This window comes from Microchirus variegatus, assembly GCF_963457635.1.
Source record: "Microchirus variegatus genome assembly, chromosome: 3".
NCBI lineage: Eukaryota > Metazoa > Chordata > Actinopteri > Pleuronectiformes > Soleidae > Microchirus > Microchirus variegatus.
In genome coordinates, this window is record NC_139804.1 from 10,060,396 (window position 1) to 10,086,289 (window position 25,894).

Sequence of the window (25,894 nt, forward strand, 5' to 3'; positions counted from 1 at the left end):
CTAGCGGAACTTGTGGAGGTAAATCGGCGTGTCGTCAAACAGCGGGTTCTTCACTTCCATTTCCCCTGTCTAAATATGGAGAGAGAGAGAGAGAGAGAGAGAGAGAGAGAGAGAGGGAGAGAGAGAATATTTTCAGATATCGTGTTTTCACAGTAGAGCAGGGGAGTCAATGTCAAATCCAGAGGGGGTCGAAATCCGAGTCAAGGTTGAGTGACACTGATTAAATAAAGAAATAAATCAGAGATTTATTAATTTGAAAAATTTGAAATGAAAGATGTGTCACTAGATCCACGAGTAAAATACACTAGTGCAAAATTAATACGTTTTGCATAAAATGAAATGTATTGATTTACACATGGACCTGGGTTCGTGACCCGGTCGGAACAGGAGCCTTTCTTCATGGAGTTTGCATTTTTCTCCCCGTGTATGCAAAGGGTTTTCTCTGGGTTCTACGGATTTCTTCCACAGTCCAAAAACATGCAATATGGAGATTAGGTAAATTGGACACTCTGAATTGACTGTAGGTGTGTGAGTGAATAGTTGTTTGTCTCTATGTGACTATGTGATGGGCTGGCGATCTGTCCAGGGTGTGACCCTGCCTACCACCCTATGTCAGCTGAGATTGGCCCAGCATACCCTGCGACCCTCATGTGGAGGATGACGCGCCACAAGATGGATGGCTGGATTTACACATGAAATAACCTTAGACGGGCTATAATATCAACATTAGACAAACGTTTCAGGGTCCATACCCGTGAAACTCCGCAACCGATCCGGAACTGTGATTAAAAACACACAGGCTTCTTGAGTCTGACAAAGCGTATAAACGCAGGAGTAATCTGACTATGAATTGCATTGTCCAGATATGCTCGCTTACATGACATAAAGAAAACCCAATTATTGTCATAGTCTGACTAAAATTGGACTTTAAACATGCATGTAAACACACAAAGTGTGTCCAGTATTGATTCAAAAGCTGCATACCCACAGAAAGGTCAGAAACTCGTAAAGCTCATATAAACCATTCTTATGTCAACGAAACACAGTTAGAATCCACAGATTCCAGCGGTACAATTTTTATCATTCTACGACGAAGATTCACGGATCCAGCCCCAAAATAAGAGCAAAACAACAACTGACTCAAAATATACAAGCAGAAATGTTGTCTTACCTTTGCTGTTAATCAAAGCAAATTATTTCCACTGGAACAAAACCACTTCTAATGAAGAACTACACTTTCCAGCATGCTTTGGGAACAAATCCCGGTCTGATTGATCATTACAGAGCGACATTTGATCGTTCTGATTAGAGAAAGGTGAATGTCCACACAAATGCGTCATATGCATTTTTGTCCTTTTGACTCGCTAATGAAGTGACACACGCATTTGGAGACCGGGGTCTGATTCTACCGGTTTAGAGGTTTAAAACGAGCTGTCAAACACCCTAATTGACCAAGGTAAGCCAGAGCTATGGTGCTGCGTAACTGAAGACGCTGCAGAGTCACATAGTTGTTATTATACACCGCACAGGGAGCACCGATTTACAGCCAGTTATCATACTTTTTTTTTAATTTTATTTTTTTAGACCAATAGTCACATGTAAATGAAATTAAATGAGTTTTAATAATTTTGGTACCTAAGAAATCTCAAATGGCACAGATGGTGCCAAGCTGTGCCAAAAGAGAGAACGCCTAGACATCTCTTTACTAAAACCTCTGTAATTTCACTCTGCTTCACTTCAGCAGCATCAGACTTTGCACAGCTCACAGTCCGCATGTTGTTACATGACCTCCGTGTGTTTTTAAGTTCCTGCTTCATATTTTAAATGTGATATTTGCTATAAAATGCAATATTTTTTTTTTGTTTACTCACAGGTGCCAGTCCAGGACACTCGTATACTGTAAAATCTCCGTCCTCATTCTCTTCATCAGTTGATGCCCCTGAGTCAGGAACCTTTGGCTCTTCCCTGTGTCTGTAAATGCCACACACACACACACAGCGGATTAATCAGATTAAATAAAAGCAGAGAGGGACACTGGATGAGGGGCAGGAGGAGACAGACATGCATGGTCGAGGGGAAAGATGTGTGTTAGTCTGGGCTGGACTGATGACTCACTTCTCCAGGGAAAGAATCTGCTGCTTCTGGTGCTGGTAGTGGTACATCTGGGCGCTGTGTGCAAGCTTCTTGTCTCCGGGCTAAAACGCAATGAGAAAGTCAGTGACGATTATCCACATCCAATCACACTGATAAAAGACCGTTTGACATTCACTGTGCAGGAAATGTCTCTGCTGCACTCCCAACATTGTTAACCCTTTAACACAGAGCACACAACGTGTTTGCGCAAGAGCACTTTGCATTACCGTAATTACGCGACGGTTTGTGCTATCGTAAAAAAATCCAACGGTTTCTGAAAGCTGAGAAGTTGTGTGGTTATTACGGTATTTTCACCCACACTGTTTTAGGAAGCCCGCAAATCTGTGTCTTTGTCACCACAGAGGAAAGAGTTGGAAAAACACCTATACAAAGTTTCCATTTTTTGGCCCGTTTTTGGGCATTGAGACAAAGACTCAAACAAATGTTTTATTAAACATGTTAATGATGTTCAAATTTCAAATTTAAGGCACACAATCTGGTGTTCATGTACAGTGTTTTTCTCAATTCATTTTATTTTCAATACACTATTTTAACATGCAGTAATTGTAAATAACTTAAGTTATTCTGGAATAAATGGGCAAAAGCACTAAGTTGCAGAACATTTTCTGGCCCTTTTAATGTTTAAAATAAGCAAGAAAGTCCAGTTGGACATTTTGAGGCTGAGGTGACAAATAATTAAGCGGACTGGTTTTTTCATGATCTCACAGTTAAAGCTGTAGCTACCAATATTAGGAGGGGGTTTATTTGTACCTGTATGAATGTATGTATATATGTATAGCGATTAGAAGTTTAATCGCTTCTAGTTTTTGTAATTCTATTTCAGGTATTGGATAGTGCTTCCTCCCATCTCATTATAGAGACGAGTTGTGCCCATGTCCTCAGAGTAAAGCCATTTTCACACAGAAATGAGTGGGTGTACCTGTGATTTTTAAACCTGGATGACGCCACTAAAAGAAGGCGTTAAACATCATTCCCATTGCCAGTGGTTGTTCTGCCCTCCTACCCACGTCTCTAACTTAAGTCCATTATTTAGATGACCCAGTTGATGAAATAATCAGAGCCAAAGCTGTAGTTGTTTGTTTTTTAGACCACTCTAGAGATTATCCTGCTCACCAAGTTGTCAAATGCCTGGGCTCTGATCAGTCGATGTGTGGGAGAGTCCATCTTCTGAGTGAGCTGCAGACCTCTCTGCAATCTGTGAAATTAAAAGAGTACTTTCAGATGTTTCCGCAGTGTCCTTATGACATAACCACTAAAGTGGGAGTCCAATAAAATGTCTTTGCATTGTTCTCAAAAGAATCGAAAAATCAATCATTTAAAATTCATCCCCACCCAGTCTAGTTCTTTTTATATCACAATATTCCCATCTGTTGTGTAGATTCATGGATAATTCATGGATTCTACTGCTGAAACATCTTATATTACTACTATATTTTTAATCATGGTATCAATTTTGGCCATATTTCCCAGCTCTAGACACTAAAATCATTTTAGTGGCAGCCCTTAATCAGAGTTAAAAACTTGAGTTAAAAATATGAATCATGTCAAAAAAGAGAATGAGACAACGTGAAGAGCTGCAGAGAGTACTGAGGATTTAATTTCTTACCTGACCCAACAAGCTCCTGCCATTATCAACGCCAGTGACCCTGCCACGATGAAGACGCTGCTCATGACTGAAAAGAAGTACATACAGACGGTGAGGGGGAGAGGGAACCGAGCAGACCTAAAGGAAGACATGATTCCCCAACTGTTGTGCAGATGTGAGTGAAGCAGATACAGATGACGGCACTGGTTAATAAGCCTCTGAAGGACCAAGAGTGGGGAAAAAAAAGCACTCCTAACAGAAATGGAGCGAGGCAGAACTAATGTAGAGAAATGAGCATGTCCTGTTCTGAACAACCGCATATTGAATTGGAGGTCAGTCCCGAGATTTGACTTGACTTTTGGTCTGACAATGGGTTCATTTTACTGGGTCTGATTTTCTTAAACCAGAGTCATCAGGAGAGTAACGTAAGACCTACTTACGTACGTCCACAAAACCTAAAGGAGATCACAGTGGCCTAAAGTATTAACAACAAAGCGTGTTCTCAACTTTCTTCTCACAAATCAAGGCCATTGACATGAAGACAGAAGTGTGATCACTTCCACAGTTAATGCCAGGGGGGTAATGATAATAAAAAAAGTTTTTTCAGCATCTGCCACTGGTCGATTACTGGAAAAGATGGGGTGGTGTTAAATAAAAGCTGAACCTGATCCACCCAGCCTACAGTGTATATGTTAATTATGAGCTGAGCCAAATGTATTTAGGCTTTATTTATCTTATTATAGACCCGCAATTAACAGGAGCTCTCACTCTGAGTGCGGTCCTGACTGCTGATGTTGCTATTATACAGGGGTGGGAATCACAGGGTACTTCACAATACGATACATGATCCATAATACCAATAACATCACGATACAACGATTCTATGATCATCAATATATTGTAAGACAATCCTATAGCGATACATCGCGATAACACAGAGAGCAAAGTGTATAACGTCTGTGTTGTACGTGGACAGGGCATCTCTTAACACAGGGTTGCCAGGGTTACGGCCTGGGGCCGGACCGACTGTACGTCACATCCGATGGGTGATTTGTGTTGGACAGAAACAGAACACATTCTGAGTTATGATGCAGAGTTACCTGCACCATTTGATAAAATATGACAGTTAAATTATTTTAATTCACTTTGCACAGACTGTAAAAATGTAAACGAAAATCGGCAAAACCATTTTAGCCGAGTCATTCGGTTTCGGTTGACAATATCTGTTGCACAGTTAGGAGAATGATGTATTTGAAGTGACTCAGCACAAATGTGTTGTTAACAGCTTCATACGTTCATAAATGGTCTAAAATGACTGTGGGAATAATATCGGTATCAGTAGATAGTGATACTAGAGTTTTCGGACACAAAAAAGTGGCATCGGGACATCCCTAAAAACAAATCGAGTAGGGTTGTCAAAAGATTTACATTTTTTATCAGATTAATCACAGGGTAGCTGTGGATTAATCACGATTAATTACCATTCGTAAATATGGGTCAGGGGGCCCCAAGCAGTTGCCTGCCTTGCCTGTTCATAAATTGCACGTCTATCCGTAGCGCAATGAAAGTGAGAAAGTGCGTTAAAAAAATTTACTTGTTGATTCCACAAATTAATCATCCTTGACAGCCCTAAAACCGAGACATTACCTGGTTTTCTACCTGGAGTAGAGCATATTTAGAGTAGAGACGTTTATCCTCTCCTGCCGCATGAAAGTTACGGCAGGAGAAGGGACAACGGAGACTATGCCTGATGTCAGGCATTAGAGACTTACTGATGAAGATGTTGTCGTTGCTGGGGTAGGGGAGGATGACGGGGTCACTGAGTAGAGTGTGGTTGGTGGTGTTTGTGGCGGCTGTGGTTGTCATCAGTCCGGTGTTTGGTACGCTCTGCCGCGTTGGCGTTTCTGTCATAAACACTCTGTGGTCGTCGACGGGCTCACTGAGCTGCTTGGGTTTGGCCTCAGAGACGTCCTGGGAGAGTGAAACTGAGAGTAAAAAGTAAAAAATATACTAAATGAAAGCCTTTGCAGGGAGAGAGGTAGAGAGGTAAACATAAGCACATCGACAGCCTGTTCATTACCTGGCAGCCTGGTCTCTGTTCTCTGCTCACTGATGATGGCAGACAGGAAGTCGATCTCCTCGTCCAGCTCAGGATATGAGCTCATTTTACCTGGACAGATTGAATGAGGAAGTGATGTTTAAAACCATGATCACATAGTTGGAGGAAACAGGAAACATCAAGCCACAGAAACAGCTTATTCCTCTCTGCTCTATGTTTAGAGACGAATGATGATTCACATCCTCTTCATGGACATTATAAATGACATTAATGTATTCACTGTTGTACAAAAATGTCAAATTTAAGATATGTGTTTAAAAAGAGTAACTTGAACCTGCCACAGACTGTTACTTGTGTCTAAAACTCTTCTTTGACTGAGTTCATCTTTTCTTTCAGAATGAACACTCTGAATTGAGTGAAGAAACCCAGCTAATTTTTGTGCTGAAATCCATATTGGAAATATTTCTAATCACACTTTTATGCATTTAAGAAATGACATGTCGTGATTGACGGCCGATATTGACAAGTGATTGGTTGGGTGGACGGTTTACGTCAATCAATTCCAAAACAAAAGTCCTGGAGTGGCAGGAAGAACACAATGGGGGTCGATGATCCAAATTCACAAACTTCAATAACGTGTGTGTCCACCATTAGCCTCACGCAGAGACTATGACATGTCGTGATACACGCAGAGCGGTACAACGGCGACGCATGGACATCACCAGGTTGTCGATCGTGGCCTGGAATGATCGTGGAATGATGCACATTCAGTTGTGTTGCCACAGCTGTAACGCTCAACCCAGCACTCAGCATGCCAATGGCACGCTCCCTCATGATTTGTGACATCTGTGGCATATTGACAAGTGACAAAAGTCCACATTTTGGTGTGCCCTTTTATTGACCAGACTATAAGGAGTGTCTGTGTACTGGTCACGCATATTGACCACCACTCTGCCATGCTCCATGACTCTCGTGAAATACTTAATCTGAGATTGTAGTCAATAGGAGTGGCCAAGTGACACTGGACTACTGGGTTTGAGCAAAACAAATAATTCCATAAACAAATGCATCAAGAATCTGAGCAAATGTCATGACATTCTATTTTTGTTCACCATTTCAAGTGTGTGCGTTAATATTTTTGTTGAGTATAGTTAATCAGATGAGATCAGCTGATCTGATGCATCTGTTATTCCCTTAATTGCAGCACTAAAGGATCTTCTACACAAAGCGAGATCATGGAATGAAAACAATGAAAAGTGCACTGCTCATAAGAGTCTGTCACCATGGTTTAATAAGATCTACTTGGATCCCGTGCACTTCAACGCCAGTGTACTTGATCCTCGTCATAAAGATCATTATGTGGATGTAAAGATAAAGCTGTGCACAACACAGGAGAGAGAGAAGACCATAGCGCATGGACGGTGCGCAGTAAAAAATATAAAAAATATAATATAATATAATATAATTCAATGCCTTGACTTTAGTGGGGTTATGTTCCTTCAAAAAGGCTCAGAATGCCCCATTTGTTTTTAATGAAAGAGAGAACCAGTGTTCTCAGTGTCCTCAGCTGCACTGCAGCAGAACGTCGCACTCTGCCTGGGGTCGTGGAGTGTGGGAGAATGTGTGTGCGTGTTTGTTAGTAGTGACTGGAAGTGGGTGGAAATACGTCATGCAGAACTATTTGGTGTGAGGTAAAAAAAAAATGTGGTACTCTCTCTCTTTGTCTCTGTGAGTGAGTGAGCGGGTCTGGTCCTTACGAGGCACAACCTTAAGTTAGGTTGAGGATAAGGTAAGGCATAAACTAGTTATGGTTAGGGTCAAGGGATAAGGCTTAGAGAAGAATAGTTGTGTAAATCTGTGTGTGTATTTGTATTTGATTTAGGACCTTGTCAGGACCAGCAGACCTCACAGAGACTAAAACCTGGTCCTAAAGAGGTTAAGTTTAGGGCTGAGATTTGAATTGTGGTTAGGTTAAGGTTAATGCTTTCATTCAGTTTGGTCCAAACTGAATGGAAGTCAATGATGTGACTGAAGAAGAATATCTGCAAAAACCCGTGTGTGTGTGCATTAACGTGTGGTTGGAAGACTATGATGTACTGTCATGCACAGCCGCTCAAAGTGTGGGCGGATGGCAATACACAGGGAGAAGACCTGAGAAAAGGAGAATGGGAAGAGAGAGAGGGTGTGTGGAGGGGTGAGCGTTCCTCAGATTCATGAATGAAAAAAAAACATTACTGTAGAAACAGTGAGGAGAGAGACGAGTGGCTTTTAAATACACCTCAGACTGAGAGCCTGGGTCATTATACAGCATCAAAACAGCAACAAAAAAACATGGGTTGCAAATAAATAAATTAATATATATGACATTTACAGCTTCATCTCAGACTCAACTTGGGACTGAAGTTTTCCCTGTAAAGATCCCTGTGGTTTGGACAAAGAAGACCTGCCCCGTGATTATGAATGGACATTCACAACTGGTACTGCCGCCAGTTTATAACCAGTCATCCATCATTCATCAATCTTCTACCACTTTATCCTCCACATGAGGGTCACGGGGGAGCGGTGTCAATCTCAGCTCGACATAGGGCGATAAGTGTGGAGTGCTAACCTCATAGCTTGGGATGGGGCCAATCCGATCCGTATCGGGTTCCAATACAGACGCAATTCACAGATTGGAAATTTTTTTCGATCCAACTGTAGAGATTCCGATCCGATACGTCAGTGCTTTAATGTTGTCTGCAAGTAGTACAATTAGTGCTGCTCCATGTGTGTATATATACACGCACACAAACACACACACACACACACACACACACACACACACACACACACACACACACACACACACACACACACACACACACACACACACAGCGACAAATGGAAGCTGGAACATCACAATGAATGAACCCACCGGGAGTCCCTGATGTCCCGCTTTACTAAAACTCATGACGTGTGCAGAGGAAGCACAGATGGGAAGAAATGCTGATTAGTATGGAGTAAAATTTGTTCCACTGATATTTGTGAATGATTGAATTATTGAAGTAATTTATTTGTATGCGTGTTTTGAGATCCACAAATAAAAAAATCCAATTTGTATTTTTCTACCCTTAAGAAAGCTCTGAGTCTCCAACAGGATGGTGAGCTCTGGTGTCTTGTCTTGTCGATGTAGAGGGCTAAAGGCTAATAAGCCCTTCAACCACTTCAAATGAAGGATTATGAGATATTTCCCAGCTTAATTGAATCAGAATGAACCATCACAAAGGTGCTATTAGATAGCTAGTTGTGTAGCTACGCTAACCCCAACTAAACATATTTACAGTCTTTCATGTGTACCATAAACTGCTCCACTGGTATTCCTAGTCATTGGAGAGTTTTTCCTACATGCTTACGCTGCATTCTCACGCTTATAGACCACGATAGCGATATCTGACAACAAACTGACATGATGTTGCGTATGGATTTGAACCACCAACCATGCAGTTACAAGCCCAGCTCCCGACCACTTGTCCATGGGCTGCCCCATTGTGAGCAACATGCACTTTGCAATTCTGGCAACTCACACAATAACACAGTAAGAACCTCCCACGCACCTTTAATGAGGTGAGCAGACTGAGTGACATGTCTCCTCTTGACCACACAGTTGCCATGGGAGTTCTCCACCAGGGGGCGCAGGCAGGGGCCACAGTGTGAGCTGCCCGGCTGACAGAAGTGTCTTCCTGCTCGGGCGCAATCTAAACTCCGAGGGCACAAGTGAGACCCTGTGGACAAAGACACAGAAGACACAGTTCAATACAAAAGCCCCAAATCACTTCATACATTTTGACCAGTAGTCAGTTAGCTTAGCTCAGACAGCTACCCTGATTCAAGACATACAAGAACATATCTACAGTGTTTAGATTAACTGGTGGATGTATTTTCTTACCTGATTCGCTGGTTTCTAGCATTTGTGCTAAAAATAAACCGTGTATATCATGAACTAAAATAATAGGTTCTGTATAATTTGACAAAAACACAACTATGAAGAAGAAGAAGTAACTGTTTAAAAACAGTATAGTTCATGAAAAGAACTACATAAGACTCTTTTAACTGGCCTCATGGGTCTCACTTCAAAACATATTTTAATCTTCATGTGCCTTTAAGATAAAAGGTTGAAAAAGAAATGGACACAGGAAATCTTAATCTTGTCAAAGCAAGCGACTTTATCTGAAGGTCAGGAATGATGACGATACTTTATTACACAGCAGTTCAAGGAAAATGCCAGCTGGACAAATGTCCCTGTAACTTGAGAGCAGATGAGAAGGCAACCAGATCTCATTTAAGCTGATGCTCTGATAATATTTCATTTTATGTATGGGGGGTTGATGTGATAACCTTAACCTGTATGGGTGGTTTTCCTACAGGGTCTATATAGGGTAACTTAGTAAATTAGTGTAAGAAAACTTGTCAGGTGACAGAAAGGAAAAACCACCGCTCCCTCCCTTGTTCATTGCGCTCCCTCACTTGTTCTCGGCCCTCCCACTGCATGAAAACTCAGATTATCGGCGCCCTAAACGCCTGATAATTGCTGCGAAAGCCCATGATTCCCGGCAGTTATCAGCCGTTCGCCGCGAAGTTCGCCCGTGCCCGATAATTGTCGATAAACGAACGGGGGAGGGGGGAGGGGGCCGTCGTCTGACCTGCGCTGACTGACACAAACAACCATTGGATGAAACCACAGACAGTTCAAAAGTAAAATCCCCTGTGATTGGACAGCATATACCTCATTCATTGGTCACCTTGGAACACATGGCCATTTGCTCCTCCGATTTTTAATAATGATTATAATAATACAAATATTAATAATAATATTATTATAATGATACTACTACTAATAATCCTTATTGTTATTATTATTTAGTGATAACTACGTCACAATACAGAATAAGAGACATAGGAACGTACATATAGAAAGTGAAGCTTTATTTACAAAAGAAACCACAAATAACAAACGTTATGAAAAATCTCTCTTGGCTGCTTCAGGGTCATAAGTTGGAGCAGGTCTTGCAGAGAGTGGTCCATTATGCAGCCTTGTGTGGTGGGTTGCTCGGTACTCTGGGTCCCTCCCCAGCCTCTCTTGTAGTAGAGAACACAGTTCGTAAAGCTCCTGGCTCCTGAAGAATGGAGGCTGAACTATCCAAAGTAAAAAAAAGTTAAAGTTACTTACATATAAAGACTCCACAGTCTACTCCAAACATATCCAGGATTGCAGAGAGAGTTTCCACCAAATGTAAAGTCACAGCGGAATTGTGGGGCGACTCGAGCTCAGTCGTATTCTGTCACACTTATATACGCATCCTATACAAGTTTTTTGGGGATTATGCGCCCGTCTTTTCCTCTTCATCAGAACAGCCACAGTTTGTTGCTCTGGATCCACAGCTGCTTCCTCCAGAGACACCAGTCTGACCTCCATGGCCCCCATTTTGGTGTCTGTTTCCCTATGGAGTAGATGTGTGAACATTTTATGCTCTTCAGTATTTGGATTCTACAAAATTACAATTCTACTTACTTTTGCTGTTCACGTGTTCTTTCAAGGTCACACTTGACAGCTGATTGGCACAGTTTTTAGCGTCTGTTTGAGTGTCTGTGTGGATAATATGACCCTGGAATAGAAAATAGTAAAGGTTAAAATAATATTACGGATCATACAGAAAAGACTGGCATTACTTTACTTGAATCTTCGTCATATTTACATTAAGTTGTTCTCTACTCGAACAAAATACAAGTCTTTAGCTTTAGCTGCATATCTCAAGTGTTTCAACATATGTAGGATAATAAACACACATTTCCTGCACGGCCTGCAAACAGCTCTTAGCCTGAAGAACGTTATGTTTACCGACGTGAGAGACACATATACACGCAGACAGTTTCTTTGTTGGAAATACTTACAACTTGAGCTGCAGGTAATCCACCAGGTATTGTTGACACTGCTCCTTCGTTTAGATGAAGTCTTCTGCATGGTACTGCCCGAAGTTTGAACAACACTTCTCTGTGAAGTGGTTAGCACACACACAGAGTTTTATTTTGGCAATGTAGCAGCGGCATTCCTATCAAAAATAAAAGATATCCAGTTTCTTCTTGGCCTCAACTCCATCCAGACAGACATTTTTAATGACATCCAGTAGAAGTTTGGAGTTTGCAGGGAACAGACACATCACACCCAGAATGGTTTCTCCCTGTAGAACACATTGCTGGAAGATGTGTTATAAACACATCCACTGTGCAGTTAAGCTGTACTAGAGAAAAGGTGACAGTAGTCATACCACTCTGCACGCTGGCTAAAATTTAGAACAATTCAGTTCTAAGTCTTGGTGCCCTTTCTCTGGAAACCGCTGAAGTGTAAAAATGTAAATGTTTTCATATGTAGAACCTTCTCTTCTTTGTTGGGGGCTGTTTATATAGATATTGTTGTACAATATGAAACATGTAAACAGGCACCATTATAGATTAAGTTATTTTCTTATGTTTTCTCATCATTCATAGTAAACAATGAACAGGGTCCAAATGGACGTTAGCAATAATTATTAATCATTCTATCAGTTACCATGAAAAGCTGGGAATCTCAATGGCTCCCTGAGACTTGTGTATCTTTTCCGTGGAGACACACACTCCTGATTTGCATTTGAACAGATCACAGCATGGTCATTTACATGTGAAAACCTTACCCGCTCCTAGGAGCTGAGGGGGTGACTTTCTCACCTTAGAATGCTTATGTTTACAGCAATTCCTGGCAGTTATCGGCAACTGACTAAAACTTCCAGTTGACTGTGAGTTTCACAGCAATTCTCAGGGACGATAACTGCAGCAAATCCCACTTTCCATGCAGTGTCCCTTATTTATTCTCGGTGCTCCCTTTGTTCTTTGCGCTCCCTGATTTGTTCTTGTGCTCTCCGATTTGTTCTTGTGCTCCCCGATTTGTTCTTGGCGCCTGATTTGTTCTTGTGCTCCCTGATTTGTTCTTGGCGCTACCTGAGTTGTTCTTGGTGCTCCCTGATTTGTTCTTGGTGCTCCCTGATTTGTTCTTGGCGCTACCTGATTTGTTCTTGGCGCTACCTGAGTTGTTCTTGGTGCTCCCTGATTTGTTCTTGGTGCTCCCTGATTTGTTCTTGGCGCCTGATTTGTTCTTGTGCTCCCTGATTTGTTCTTGTGCTCCCCGATTTGTTCTTGGCGCCTGATTTGTTCTTGGTGCTCCCTGATTTGTTCTTGGCGCCTGATTTGTTCTTGGCGCCTGATTTGTTCTTGGTGCGCCCTGATTTGTTCTTGGTGCTCCCTGATTTGTTCTTGGCGCTACCTGATTTGTTCTTGGTGCTCCCTGATTTGTTCTTGGCGCCTGATTTGTTCTTGGTGCTCCCTGATTTGTTCTTGGTGCTCCCTGATTTGTTCGTGGCGCTACCTGATTTGTTCTTGGTGCTCCCAGAATTGTTCTTGGCGCCTGATTTGTTCTTGGTGCTCCCTGATTTGTTCTTGTGCTCCCCGATTTGTTCTTGGCGCCTGATTTGTTCTTGACGCCTGATTTGTTCTTGGTGCTCCCTGATTTGTTCTTGGCGCCTGATTTGTTCTTGGTGCTCCCTGATTTGTTCTTGGCGCCTGATTTGTTCTTGGTGCTAACTGATTTGTTCTTGGCACTGCCTCACTTGTTCTTTGAGCTTCCTGATTTGTTCTTTGCGCTCCCTCACTACCTCTCCCTTAAACCTGCGTATCCCAAAGACCACAACACTGATAAAGAAGTCGACAATGGATGGATGGATACTTCCTGTGGTATCATAAAAATATGTACTATGAAACTGTAGGGGGAGCTTCATCAAGAAAATGGCACAAAAATGTCCAGACAATGCAAAGTTCTGATTAAACAATCAGAGTAAAAATCAAACCTGCACGTCCAACATGGATAATCATACAATAGTCAAAGTCACTGAGATCACATCATTTTTTGACGTCAACATCAACTGAAAGAGATACTGATCTGTGCAGGAATTAAACCATTCATTGCTGCTACACGACTTAACAGCAGAACACTTGGATAAATAAGTTAATAGTTTGTATTGAGCAAATTAAAGCTCCTTTTAACACAATACAGTGGAAGAAATAAGTATTTGATCCCTCATTGATTTTGTAAGATCATCCACTAACAAAGAAATGACGTGTCTATAATTTTAATGATATGTTTATTTAAATAGGGAGAGATGGAATATCAAAAAGAAAATCCAGAAAATCATATAAAGAAGAGACACAAATTTATTTGAATTTCATTGAGTGAAATATTTGATCCCCTACAAACAATAAAGAATTGTGGCTCCCAATGACTAGACCTGCACAAGGCCGGAATGGACTACAAGACCATAGGCAAGAAGCTGGGTGAGAATGAGACAACTGTTGGTGCTCTATTAGAACAGGGGCGGAACTGCTGCCCAGCTGCCCCCCTACCTTTTGTGTTTTAAAAACTTCACTTGTAAAAAAAATCTGCGACTATGTCCACAAGCTTTTTAAAGTAGTGAAACAAACAATAAATTGACCAAAAGTCAATAATTGTAATCTTAGGCCCCTGACTCACTTTGAGTGAGTCTGCTGCAGTGGCTCTACATCCCGGGACAGAGAGGAGCGACTGCACTGCCCCCCTGACCATCTGAAGGTGAAGTCAGTTTCCCCAGGTGAAGTTTAAACACACAAATTTAACTGAAAGTTACATTTATAATGAATATAATCTAAGGTTATTCATTTGTAAAAGAGTTTTGCTCTTTGATTAGTTTTGATTTTAGTAAAGACAACAACAACTTCATACAATATATTAAAACCTGACATGTTTTAATCCATAAAGTTTTGCGGGATCGCCGTTTCGCGGGATTACTTTACAACAACACACTACGCATCAGTGTGTTGTAGCAGTAGACCTGCTATAAAACCACTTACTGTCACCTATCACAGCAATGAGTTAAACCAGGTCACATCCTTTACTTTTCTAACTGGGAAAATAACACATACAGTAGCATTAAGTAGTCTAAACATAACTGTTCTGTGTTAAACGTATTTGCTACATGGCCCTACAGAGTAGTGATACAAGGATAATCAGAGCTTCTCACAATGAAAAGGAGAGCAAAAAGGGGGACATTGAAAGGGTTTTTAGTAAGAAAGGTGCACAGCAGAAAGAGAAGGAGGGAAATGAAGGAGAAGGTAGTGCACTGGAGGCTCAAAGCAGAAGAAGACCACAGAAGGAGATGAAGAAATAAGTGAAGGAGAAGAGGATGTGAGGGATGAAGAGGAGGAGGCTGCTGCAGATTCACAAAATGAGACAGAGACAGGAGTGACAGGGAGGAAGAGGGAGTTTTTTAAGTTTTTTATTATTTTTGATTATTAAACTTTTTTATTTTAGATGTTAATTTTGCTATTAATACTTTTACTTTTTAAGAGATGCACTGGGCTTGTTCCTGTTGTTCATGATAAAACAGTAATTAGTTTTAAAGTATTTTTTATGTTTGTTATGTTAAATCCATTTATTACATTTGAGGATTCTTGCATACCGTCCTCCCATGCCACCCTGCCACCTTGCCCCTGCTTTGCCACCCCATGTAGAATTTCCTTGATCTGCCACTGTATTAGAATATGGAAGAAACTTAAAATGACTGTAATTGCCTCCATGCAATATTTCACCCTTGTGGGGGTATCAATGATCATGAGAAAGTTGAGGGATCAGCCCAGAACTACACAAAATCTTCTTAATGATCTGAAGGCAGCTGGGACCACAGTCACAAAGAAAACCATTGGTAACACACTACGCCGTAATGGATTAAAATCCAGCAGCTCCTGTAAAGTCCCCTTACTCAAGAAGGCACATGTACAGGCCCCGTTTGAAGTTTGCTATGAACGCCTGAATGATTGGGAGAAGGTGATGTTGTCAGGTGAGACCAAAATCGAGCTCTTTGGAATCAATTGAACACGCCGTGTTTGGAGGAAGAAGAATTCAGACTATGATCCCAGGAACACCATCCCCACTGTCAAGCATGGAGGTGGAAGCATTATGCTTTGGGGGTGTCTCTCTGCTAAGGGGACGGGTCAACTTCACCACATCGAGGGAAAGACGGATGGGACCAACACTGTATCTCAGCCAGGAAACTTAAAATGGACGGGTCTTCCAGCACAACAATGACCCAACACATACAGCCAAGGCAACAAAGGAGTGGCTCAAGATCATGGAGCGGCCGAGCCAGTCTCCAGACCAAAATCCTATAAAAAAATCTGTGTAGGGAGCTGAAGCTTTGAGTTGCCAAGCGACAGCCTCGACACCTTAAGGTTTTGGAGAGGATCTGCAAAGAGGAATGGTCCTAAATTCCTCCTGAGATGTGAGCAAACCTGGTGATGAACTACAAGAAACGTCTGACCTCTGTACTTGTATGGAGAGAATTTTGTTCCTTTATTATTCAATCAAATAGCATAAATTTTGCGTGTGCCGGGAGGAGAATTTTTATTTTTTGTCTATAATTAGCACGTTTGAAAGTGGCACAGCCGTGCGCACAAATGGCTGCAGTTATGCTACACCCCTGAGACACAATCCTCTGATTTTGCAAATCAGGAAATTAGCTTTTCCAGAGCATGTTCAACTACACATTCACAGATGACGCACATTAATTTCTTATGTGGTATATCTGAATAAATTAACTATAGATATCCATAGTAGCAATGCGTGTTTGTACTGGTATGGGCTTAACTTGGTCTGCAGTTTGTGATTCAAGGAGGGGTCGTCTATGTATCCTGGTTAAGACCGGAGGAACGGAGATCCCCGCTTTACCTTAAAGCAGACCTAGACCAGAAGTTCACATTAACGCTGTTTTTTAGTGTGTATCTGTGTCATTACCTTGTTTAAGAAGCCCTGAAGGTTCTAAACAAACAGTTCAGCCACTGCTGAGAACGCTGTGTTTTATTGTAATCTCGGGCTCAGCGAGATCTCTGAAAAAACCCGGTCCGGTTACGTAAACAGCGGTTCTCCTGAACAGCAGACCGTCTGTTCTCTGCTCCGGGCACTAGTCCGGCCACATCCGGTTGTGTACATTGAACCGCAGAAGAAGAATAACGTCCGTTGTGGAGGTGTTTCAAGAGCGACAGTGGACAGGGACTGCGGCGGGGAGTCGTGAAGAAGCTATTTTTAAACACTCTTAAAACAATGTTTTGATAATGAGTAGCAGTGCATCCACCGTTCCAGAGGGGGGAGCAGTGCTTCTGAGAGCGGGTGTGCTGTAAAGTATTGGCCAATCACAAAACTCTGTCTTCTGGGGGTGAGAGTTCACTCTGAAATCTCGCGGCTCAGGAACAGCGTCAGAAAAGAGGATTTCTATCGGCTCGTTTACAGCAACTAGGAGGTTTTTGACCATAAAAACAAGTTAATGTATGTAAGTAGACCTCCATAACTAACATATATGTGCAACAGGACCACTCTATGTCCGCTTTAACACAAACGTCACTAAAACCTCACAGGCAGGTTTCCACAGTTCCAGGCACATGCAATAAAGAATCACAACAATCACTATTTAATGTAACTATCTGAACCAGCTATAGATATCTCATCTATATCGATTATCCCGTCGCCTCTGACGTCAGATCAAAGGCTGTTGGCGCGCGTAATGGAAACTCAGCCTGACAGAATGAACACAGATGCAACCAGGGACGGACCGCGCCATGGCTGCCGTTGTGACGATCCGCTTTATTTATTTATTTACCCTTTGACAAAAAAGTCACTCATCCATTAAAAGTAGACCTATGTGTCATCTTGAGAGAAACAGCAGAGCGCCCCCTGGCAGCTGTCAGTGAGCTGCAGGTGAGTCAGGAGGAGAGCTTTTTTTTTTTACGGCAACATCCATAGTCCATAGTTTTTTTTGTTTGATACGTCAGGTAATGATGGAGCTGTCCAAAATACCGACGCAGGAATAAAATAATAATAATATTAATAAAAAAGGACCTATGGACCCGGGAAACAAGGATGTCATATCCCTCGATCCCAGTTCATCGCAGAACGTCAGCTGTACTTTCTGTTCAGTAGCTTCAAATTTAATTTTGCGCTTCTGTTGAGTCTGTGCTTTCTCTTTAGCCATGTTAACAACTCTTGACTCGATCAAAATCCTCATTTAAATAGGGCGGTCTTAACCACTTCTGCGCCTGTAGTCATTTGCGGTCGCAATCTTAATAGTTCACCTGCAAAACGCAAACCAGCAGCAGGCGCAAACTTTAAGCATGCGCACGCAATTTAGTGCTCTCTATTTGGGATCTTAGTAAATCAGGCCCTAAATCAGGGGTCTCAAACTTAAATGACCTGGGGGTTTGGTCAGTAAGGGGGGAGAAAAATACATGTTTTTTTATTTATGATGATATTTCACATAATTTCACATTAAAAGTGATTGTTTTGATATGGAACAAAAACAAGTTGACATAAATATATTTTTTAAACTGTAACATTACATAGTAATAAAAAAACATACAAAAATAACTAATTTAGAGCTGCAACTAATGATTATTTTCGAAATCGATTTATCTGTTGATTATTTTCTCAATTAATCAATTGGTCCATAAAATGTCAGAAAGTGTTCAAAAAAGCGTTGATCAGTGTTTGTCAAACCTGGAAATGATGATGTTCTCTAATGTATTGTTTTGTCCACAAACCAAAATGATTCCATTTTAATGATATAGTTGTTATATTTTTGTTAAATTTAGAATTTGGAAGCAATGAGGACTGATTTATAAGCAAAGTGGTATGTGTTTTTAATTACAAACATTATTTTTGATTGAATGTGAAGAAATATATTCTCTCAATTTTTTTTTTTTTTTTTTTTCAATTGCAGCCTGTTCTGTTTCGATCTCAAAACATTTTTTTTGATTGTAACTTACTCTTTCTTGCTCTCAAATCTCTTTTTTGGTTTCAAATCTATTCTGTTTGATTGAATAATACACAATACACAATTCTCTCCATATACTTGCCAACAAGGGTTTCTCCACCAAGTACTAAGTAATGTTTTGATAGGGGTCAAATACTGATTTCACTCAATGAAATGCAAAATAATTTAAATCTTTGGTTTTATGTGATTTTATGGATTTTCTTTTTGATTCTGTCTCTCCCTATTGAATTAAACATATCATTAAAATTATAGACCCTTCATTTCTTTGTTAGTGGATGATCTTACAAAATCAGTGAGGGATCAAATACTTATTTCCTCCACTGTATATCGGTTTTAAGGGTGAGCTAAAAGGGGTTAATTGGAATTATCCTCCATTAAACCCCAACCATACTCTGAACGGTGAAGTCAGAGCAGAGCTGTGTTTCCCACAGGGAATATCTATTACACTTGTTGTTGGTGTGTTGCTGCATCCATGTACTGCAAATGTACTGAGCAACAGTAGCAGCATGAAGAGCAGAATACAGCAGCTGAGCATATGAAAGTGCGGGGGGGGGGGGGTATAGTTAGAGGCAAATATCAATATTAACCCTTTTTCATCACAAACGCTCCCGTCTCTAACGGAACCAAGACAATGGTTGCCATGACGACTTTCATGGCAACTGAGGAGGTGTGACATCATAGAGGGTGGTGAGTCACCAACACGAATGCACAAGTCAAGGATGGAAGCGTTTGTCTCAGACTGGCGTATAGAGGAAAGGAAAAGGCAAGAATGACAAATGGCTGAGGGAAATGCAAACAACGGCTAAATCAGTGAATCTGCTCTTTTTCAGAGAGTCACGTACTGTAAGTGCAATGCTAGATGCTGCAATGGGTAAAGTGAACAAATCACAAAGCTTGTTTTAATCATTATCAAAATACCTGACAATTCATTTAGTAATCAATTAATAATCGATTCATTGAATAATTGTTGCAGCCCTACATCATACACACCTGTTTACATGCAGGTTTTGTTATCTGAGTTTTCAGCTTTTTAAATGGGTATATTTTCTGGTTTCTTTGCTCCACATGACAAATAAATCATCCAAACTGAATCATTTGTGGTTTGTGGACAAAATAAGACCATCATTTGGAGTTTGGGAAACACTGATCAACATTTCCTGACATTTTCTGGACTGAACAACTTGACCAATTGAATATATGTCAATATATATCAATTATATATCAATATAATATGAAAATAATCATCAGTTGCAGCCCTAGTATGCCACGGCTGGATTTGCACATCTCATACACAGTAGATAATAGCAGCAGCTAATCTATGCAAAGCTTTTACAACTGGAGGATGGAGAGCTCAATACACTGGGACTGCCAGCTCCTCTGCTTCCCATCTGATGAAGTCGCTGCGCTCACTCAGTTCATTAACACAACCAAATTGAAATGGAAGAAGAAAACAGCTGAAACATATTATCTGTGAGGGCTATGACGCACAACTTTACTGCGAATGACGGTGTCCTCAAATGTCTTGTTTTTTTCTGCCAACGTAAAATGCTGATACAAAAAAACACATAACAGAACACGGTGTACTACTGTACAACTGTGCCAACACAACAGTGTGTGTGTGTATACGTGTGTGTGGGTGCACCTGTTGCACACAGGAGAATACTTGACTGTTATTCTGAATGGAAAAATATTTATATGCATTTTGTTCACTGACACTCACTGGTGATACATCACAGTAATAAAGTCACCGTCTCCAAGCAACTTATTGTCCTGGGTACGGTCAGAGAAAATGAAAGCAGTTTCTCATTCTTCTTTGACTTCATCTCAAGTGAATTACAGGAATAGCCCTGATTATACTGTTCCTGTTACCTACATTCTGCTGCCCGCAGGTCAATATTATCGCAGCCTCTGTTACAAAACTCCAGAGTTAAGATTTGAAATTAGGCCGTAAGACGAGACACACGGACAGGTAGGAGGAGAAAAGTGGCTTTTTGTGGAAGGGGCAGTGTATAATATTAGCTCTTTCTTTCATATTTTAATTTTTTTTTAAACTTAAGCCAAAAAGAAGGAATGAGATATTGAGTCCGTTTATGGTTTAGGTTTCATCTCAAGAAGACACCTCTTCGTTAAGCGATATTTTGACGTCAGGGTTCGGTACATTTTTGGTGCCGAAAGAAAGGTGAAAAAACATGAAACAATTCATTCCCATTCAAGTTCACGTTCAGTGTTCAGTGAAATCCCTTTCCGTGGTTTCCACTCTGCTGTAGTAGTGAATGATAATATAGCTGGTAGCTTGGGCTTGAAAATAAGTGAGCTTTTTTTTCCCTGCGGTGGGAAGACGCACTAAGAACATAACCTAAGACAAACCCCCCCCCCCCCCCCCCCCCTGTTTTTTTGGCAAATCGCACCCTGTGCACCAGTGGTGTAGTGTGGTCTACTGTAGTGGGTATACTGTCAGTATGGGTTGCCAAACCAGGAGCACAATAACCTACAAAAATAATTGTATTATATTTTGTGTTTTTAATGAAAACAACTGCCATCTCTAGTATTTACCAAAAAAATTACATGAGTATAATTTCTTTCAAAAACGGAGTTGATAAGTATGAATGCCCATTTTTAAGTTATTATACCAAAATCCTGGCCTATCTTGTAGACTACACCACTGACCCGCACTGAAAATTTGTATTCTTCATCACCATCCATTTTGTATTTATTTCTCCTTAGCACACTCTTTCTTCTATGTTCTGCTTGTAAACTCTCGACTGCAGACGGGCTTCCGTCTCCACTGAATGACATGACATGAAGGCGCTTCATATGTTGAGAGAGAAGGCAGCGACAAGGCTGCGTTTGTGGTGAGAAACTCCGAGTGGAAAATGTGACCGTTTATTTGCGATGCAGGTCATGAAATAAAATGCAGAAGAATCGTTGTCATTTAGAAACGAGAGCAAGTGAAGTTGTGAAAACGGTTTATGGTGCAGCCCTACTGCCATGCAAATCAGTCTTGGACTGTGTAGGATAAAGATCAACTACAGGCTTTACACGATAGATCAGGTTGAGTCAGTTAGCGACAAGGACTAAGACCGCTCTCTATTCCTGATCTTCATCGTCGTCTGAAGAAATGTAATAATTCCATCCATTTATGTCCCTAAAAATAGACGACAGTGAGTTAATTCATATGCTGAAATAGAAACCGATGAGGGATTATTACAGTCCATCAGGCTTCATCTTTTAAATAACAGGCCACTGGGTATCAGTGAATGGTGATTATTGAGTGTGTTTTTGAGTCATCACTGTTACAGAACCCTGCTGTCTACTTACCCTGTTAACAGTTCACACACTATGGTGCCTAATTTCAAGCCCGTTCTGTTGCACAAAGCTACCAGTGTGAAGAAAGCAAATGAGTCCACTGAAGATTTTTCGCTATTTTCTGCGCGGTGACAAAGCGGAGCTCCGAGAGACAACAATGTACTTTTGCTGCGTTCCAGAGCCCATCCAAACAAATCGTCCAATTAGAATAAGTGCACTGGAATACCTGTCGAAGTGGGACCTACTCGTGAAGTCGGGGATGATCGACCTACCCCGACTTCACCAAAATGATGTCGGAGAATAATGGCGGCGCCCATGGAGTCACATGAATAGACTATAAACTTTATTTTTCTGCGTGTAGAGCTGTTGTTGACACAGCAATTTTATCACAACTTGTTTTTCATGTTATGGCGTGAAATTATGTCGTAGTTGTTATCTGTTAGCATGAAGATATGTAGGGCTACGGTAAAAGTATACTCATGACGTTACATATCGATATGTATGGCTTTTACATATGCGGCTTGCTTGTGTATGTAAGTAGACTGAATTGCTGACAGTCAACATGCCTCTTCAAACATAAGTCTAAAGCGCCGCGATCGTCCATGTTATCTAACATTCGACTTCAATTGCTGGAACACTTTGAAGTCGGGTAAGTCCCACATCCCATTTGTTTGGATGGGCTCTAGAACGCAGCATTAGACTGAAGGCGGACCACAAAAACATGAGTGAGTCATCTTTTTTCACACTTTGCCTACTCATAGGGTCTCCGGAGTCGCAAATATAAGTATTAAAATGATTGAAAAGTTGATTTTGCATGATATGTCTCCTTTAAACTACGTATCAATATGTTTTCGATGTACAATACCGTTTAAGTGTTTATCAACGGGGGAAATTAAGGGCAATAGGATGAAAGCAGTGTTGGCGCATGGTACAATACAAGAGTATTGTTTAAAGAAATTGAAATCAAGTGATGAAATAGTGATGAATATGTCAATATCAACATTTGTGACAAAATGTCAAATATTATTTGACATCAAGTGTTTGTTTTGATACATAATCTATAAATACCAAAAATGTGGCAGGCCGTACAAATAAATGTTGTGTTTTACAGACTTCTTGACTCTCAACAACAAGAACATGACCAGAAAAATAGTGATCGAAGAGCATAAACAATTCAGATTTCAGGCTAATTTTCTCATGAACTCACCCCCTGATGGCCATTCAAGAAAATACGACTTTCAGAAAACTCTACATTGGCTTCAGTCTCTCCTCTTTATGTCTTTAATGGATATTATGAGATCACATGCACCTTTCTGGAGTTCCAGCACTACATTTGACAGGTCAAATGTGTGTGCACAATGCTAAGTGGTCGTCCGGGTCAGTGACGGAGAGCTCTTCAGCTCTGACAGGAACGCGTCTCTGACGACAGCCAGACACACACCAACATGTCAGCTCTGATAACCACCAACATGCCCGGTGACACACTCTGAAAACATCCATCTCTCTGGCAATGAATCAGCCAACTGTCCATATGCAAGCTCACTGCCTCCTGTTCTACTGTACATGCAGGCAGAAACACCACACATCACTGGCTGACAAAATGCCCACAGTCGACATGGCACCAAGTGTCGTGACTGCACTTTTGCACAAACACGGCTTCAGATTAAAATGCTCAGCTGTCTCAACGGCAGAGCTTTATAGTTTTGGTGTTCAAGTACTTCTATCCTCTATCTATATGTTTTCCTACAAGTTCCTTGTTCCTTATTATAGGTTGATCGATAGCACTTTTTTGTGACCGATATCTCAGCACAATCTTACATGAACAAGGGGCTGAGTAAATGCTATCTGATCAGGTTGCAAATGAGGAAACACCAGAGAGTTAAGTATCATTTATATGGAGACGGACGGAGCCTAGGTCCGTACTTTGTGTCATTGCATTCGTCATTGCACACGTGACATAAGAAGTTATGATAGTGGACAAAATGGCAGTATAGAGTCAATGGTCCAATCAGTCAGAAAACGACAAAGACAAGTTTCTACGGGCATTTAAAACATTCTTACATTAGATCAAGTACAATAAAATGGCCGTCATGGACGGACAGACTTAAAACAAAGACAAAAATTGAGAATAAATGGGCCTTTATAGATGCAATACAGGTTAGACTTGCACTGCAGTGTGACCATGACCTCCAATTCAACACAGACATGTTGGCAGCGGGGTTGAATATAAAAATAAATCAAATCTACATAAATCGTCAAAATCGTGCTCCAAACAAACAGAATGCATAATTGACAGCAGAGGAATGGTCAACAGCTGTGTAAAAAAAGAAAAAAATGCACTGATCAGGAGCAGAGACGTATCACAATGTCCTGTTATATGAATGTCCGGTAAATCACAAGTGCTTTATTAGTGATATTATTATTCCTGTGAGTCATTTATTGCAGAGATTTAAACATTACAATCCAACTGTGCGTCCATTAGAGAAGGACATTCTCTCCCTACCACTGCACCACCAGTCAGCCACACTGGGACAAATCCTCTTTCTGTACTTGTTGCTTTGAATGGGGGACACAGTATAACTCAAAATGTGATTATGTTCCGATTACTTATGATTCAGTACATAAAACGGTTGATTTGAGGGGTCTACTCTGCTGCTAATCCAAAAAAGAATTATTCAATCCAACGACACGTTTGTGTAAGTACATTTTGCATGGTTGTGATTATGCACAATATGTGCTACCGGACAGATTCCAACAGTTTGTGAAAGCTGAGAAGTTGCATGTCAAAGCCAAAACGGGGTAATTACGGGGCAGAAAGGGGAAAAAGTTGGAGAAACGCCGATATACAGTTTCCATTTTTTGGCTTGTTTTTGGACACTGAGACAAAAACTACAGTGTTTTTTATCATTAAATATAGGCAAAAAAAAGTCCAGCTTTTGAAGCTTAGGTGTTTAAAACTTGTTAAACTAACCTGGGTATAACTTTATGTGAGGATATGACATGGGGCTGGGTGAAAATAACCATTTGGTGATATATTGTTGTCCTTCCTCATGCAATACAATAATCGATATACCAGGGCAAATATCAATATTTTAATTAACAAATGAATGCGCTCTAACGTAAACAGTCCTTGCCAAAGCTACTTTAAGAGTTGCTCCATCCACATCCACTACATTCTGAATAAATACTAAATAGAGAAATCCTGCACTAATAACTTTTCACAGACTTTTTGTTTCCTTCATTTGACATATCGTGGGTACCCTGTGACTCACACCCCTACTTCTTATACACATAAATATCCTTATTGAACGTTACACACTAAATCATATCACCTGAAATCGTACATAAAGAGTATATTACAGTCTTTATAATGTTTTGTTAGTTTCCTGAGAGAGAGAGAACACGTGTGGTCCTGATTTATATTGCATAACCTTACAATACCAGGATGTTATTTATAAGCCCAGACCTACAACAGACCAAAACTAAAAGCAGCCAGTCCTCACACTCTGTCAAAGTGATTAATCAATAACCAAACATTTCTTGATGATTCATTGACTACTAGATTAACTGTAATTATTCCAGATCTCGTCTGCATCAATTCACAACTCAAACACAAAAGTTAAAAATCCATAATAATAATAATAAAGTAGAAAATGAGCATTTTACACTCACGCTCACTCAGTGTGCACTCAAACACGACAGTAACGTTACAGTAACATCATCATCATCATCATCATCACGCACAGTAGTCGTAGCATGGAGGCCATCTGCAGCTTCACAACAAAGACACAGCAGCAGCTTCTCACCTGTCAAGCAGGTGCTCATCGCCCAGAGGGCCGCGAACACGGCGGCCTGGCCGAGCAGTGGAGCCCACAT

General features: G+C 40.8%; 1 protein-coding gene across 1 annotated transcript; it reads right to left on the minus strand.

The window, feature by feature from the left end:
• npdc1b (neural proliferation, differentiation and control, 1b) lies at nucleotides 1-25,894 on the minus strand (the record flags this gene model as incomplete). The annotated part of the gene is made up of 9 exons (XM_083886435.1): nucleotides 1-69; nucleotides 1,872-1,971; nucleotides 2,116-2,195; nucleotides 3,268-3,349; nucleotides 3,761-3,827; nucleotides 5,512-5,724; nucleotides 5,820-5,909; nucleotides 9,392-9,559; nucleotides 25,825-25,894. 9 exons carry the CDS (start codon nucleotides 25,892-25,894, stop codon nucleotides 1-3), a joined length of 939 nt encoding a protein of 312 aa, XP_083742561.1.